This window comes from Crinia signifera, chromosome 7 (assembly GCF_055691185.1).
Source record: "Crinia signifera chromosome 7, ASM5569118v1, whole genome shotgun sequence".
Lineage (NCBI taxonomy): Eukaryota > Metazoa > Chordata > Amphibia > Anura > Myobatrachidae > Crinia > Crinia signifera.
The window spans coordinates 185,368,679-185,371,965 of NC_139223.1; the positions used below are offsets into that span (position 1 = coordinate 185,368,679).

The following is a 3,287-nucleotide window of genomic DNA, read 5'->3' on the forward strand; positions in this document are numbered from 1 at the left end:
GTTAGTAATGACTACAGCTGTGCACCAGCTAGATGATCTGGGAAATGTGACAGTTAGTAATGACTACAGCTGTGCACCAGCTAGATGATCTGGGAAATGTGACAGTTAGTAATGACTACAGCTGTGCCCCAGCTAGGTGATCTGAAAAATGTGACAGTTATACCCCTTTCAGACAGAAAAAAAGACCCGGTAATTTCCCTGCTCTTGCCGTGTCGACACAGGTTTTTCTTCTGTCTGAAAGGGTCAACACGGGTCTAAAGTTCCGGGACTTCGACCCAGGTATTTACCTGGGTTTTTCCCGTGTCAGACACGTGTTTGCGGCTGTGTGAAAGGGTCCGACCCGTGTTTTTCTCCCGACTATTGAAAAATCATGCTGATTGGCTGTGCAGCATGGCGCTACGTGATTGGCTGATCTTTACAGGTTCCCTGATTGGCTGAGCGCACGTGGCAGAGGCGTGCAGCGCAGCAGTAAATGGCCATGGCACACTGGAAAGATGAGGAGATCCGTGAGCTGCTCAGTGTCAGAGGGGAGGAAGAAATCCGAAAACAGATTACTGGCACAGTGAAGGACGCTGTAGTCTACACCAATATTGCCAAGGTCCTCACTTCAAGGGGCATTGTGCGTACCCAGCAGCAGGTGGTCAACAAACTAAAAGCTCTGCGCAGGTACTACAACAAAGTTTGTGACAACAACAGGAGGAAAAGTGGTGCTGGGAGGATGGAATGGGTTTACTTCGACCAATGTAACGAGGTCTTTGGCAATTCTGCCCTGGTGAACCCTGTTGCCATATCATCATCCAGTGCAGCTTCATCACGGAGCATAACTCCAGAATGCAGCCCATCTTGCCCACCTATAATGGAGTTGGAAGACAGCATAGACAACAGCATCCCTGATCCTATTGCTGCCATGGAGGACACAATTGATCCATTAGAGGCTGAGGTTGAGGACAGTGGAGCCAGCACCATTATTCCATCTGGGACACCCACTCCTGCACAGACTGAGACCCCAACGTTGCGTCGTAACAGTAAGTTTTTCAAGTATTGTTTGTGTATCTATTTTAATAGATGTACAGGGGGCTATAGGTATCAGCAGGCCTTTAATGCCCCACATGCTGGTACCTGTGGTTCTCCCAAGTATCAGCATGTGTTGCAGGCTTGCTGGGACCTGTAGTCCCACTGTAACACAGGTAACAACCCCGCACCCACTACTACAGCACACGTGTGGTGTGCCCTGGAGAGGGGTATTGTGGGAACCAGTAGTAGTAGTCTCTCTCTCTCTCTATATATATAAATATATATATATATATATATATATATATATATATATATATATATATATACACTGGCATGCCGCTATTGGATTGTAATGATTTTTCCTTTATTTTTAGTATTTGATGTACCTGCAAGGAAGAAAAAAACGTCAAAGATGGAGCTTGCTACGCGCTCAATGTCAAGAATCCTGGTAGATCATCTCCGAGAGTCCGATCTTGAATTTCAAACTCAAGAGGATGCCCGACTGCAGCGCTTCTTTGACAACGAGAGACAGTTGCAAGATTCCTTTCTCACACAGTTGGTGGGTCTGCACGAACGCATAGCGCGTGAAAATCGAGATGCACAGATGACCTTACCAATATGGTGTCTACATTACAGAATCCGCAGCCTTACAAGCTGTGTAGTCCGTACGCTGAGGGTGATTATTGTAATCCTCCACACAGAGGCCATATATTTATGCCTTCAAATTCAAGCCAAACTACTGTGCAGGGCCAAGGGCGTAGTTATACTGAAAACATGGGCAATAATTTTTCACATGCCACACAGCCAAGTAGGCCACATGCCAATACCAGTCCACAGGAGACAGTGCATGATACTGTCAATGGCACAGGATATAGTAGGCAATATGGCAATGTGAAAAATTATGCTGATGATTCAGTGAATGCCAGTAATCATAACACTCCTGTTAGCACTGTAATCAGCACTGCCTACAGGCATTTGTAGTAATGTTGCTATATGGTTGTTCTTTTTCTCTTTTTTCTGGGCTCGTTCAATTTTTCTTGCTTAAAAAGTGGCACTTACAAGGCCCGTTAAATGCTGTGTTCCATTTTGATGTACACAGTAGAGTATTATGGTTCTTTAGTTTATGAGCCTCAAAAAAGCTCATTTGGTTCTTCAGTTTGGAGCTGAATCAAAGTTCTCAAACTTTTTTTTATTTAAATGTGTACAAATAGAGTATACTCTAGATATGTGGCTGAACATAATCTATAATGTGTACACAGTATGCCTTCTTCTTTATCTTTAAGGCAATAAAAAAATTCCCTGTTTGGGGCTTATATTTATATATTTATATTTTTTTTGGGGTGTAATAAGGGCTATTTCACACACTCTGACTCCTGTCGGATGGCGAAACCCCGCACGGCCAGGAAGCCGTGCCACACACCGTAGTTAATAATGGGCACAGATGTGACCATTCACCCAGGCCGCCTGGTTTCAGCCGGATCCCATCATTGTAAACTGCTGTGTGCGGCACAGATTCCTGGCCGTGCGGGTTTTCACTGCCCGGCAGGAGCCAGAGTGTTTCGAATTGCCCTACAGCACAGGTCTTCAACCTGTGGCCCTCCAGATGTTATGAAACTACATGTCCCACCATACATTGCCACATTTTTTCCTATAGTAGGATGGCAAAAAAACTCAGGGCATGCGGGGACATGTAGTTCCACAACATCTGAAGGGCCACAGGTTGAAGACCTGTGCCCTACAGGTACAAAAAATTGCAAATACAAGTGTTTATCTATATATACAGTGCCGGATGAAAATGTGTGGCTGCTGGACAGTCAAACTAGGTGTGTGTCTCCCCTATACAATACCAGCTTGGATGGCAGCACAACCTATTCACCCACCACTGATAGACCTATGCTAAATACTTATTCTACCTCGTGTTGCAATAGTTCAATGTTGTTTCAGTGTTGAAAGGGTATTTATGACCACTAAAGATATATTTGAAAACATTTTATATTTAAAAGTGAACTAACAAGCATAAAACATATTTTGTGAAAAATAAAACAAGTTCTTTCAAACATCCAACCAATGTGTCCTTCTATCTACTGTGTCATACTCTGTAAGTTAATAGTGAGGGTGTTACGGATAACCTCAGCAGTGGAACAACTTGTCTCACCCTCGTACCCTGCTGATTCGACAGGGGTATCAGCCAGGTCATAGTCCTCCACATTCCACTCAGGTAAAAAGTTCTCTTTCTGTAGCTCACACACATTGTGCAGAATGCAGCAAGCTGC

The 3,287-nt window shown here is 44.3% G+C and overlaps 1 protein-coding gene across 1 annotated transcript; it reads left to right on the top strand.

Annotated features, from left to right (window-relative positions):
• Positions 1-412: 412 nt before the first annotated feature.
• LOC146021317 (uncharacterized) lies at positions 413-3,025 on the top strand. The gene is made up of 3 exons (XM_083155110.1): positions 413-1,025; positions 1,389-1,679; positions 3,018-3,025. The coding sequence occupies exons 1-3, from the start codon at positions 473-475 to the stop codon at positions 3,023-3,025; spliced, it is 852 nt and encodes a 283-aa protein (XP_083011236.1). The 5' UTR covers positions 413-472.
• Positions 3,026-3,287: the final 262 nt, after the last annotated feature.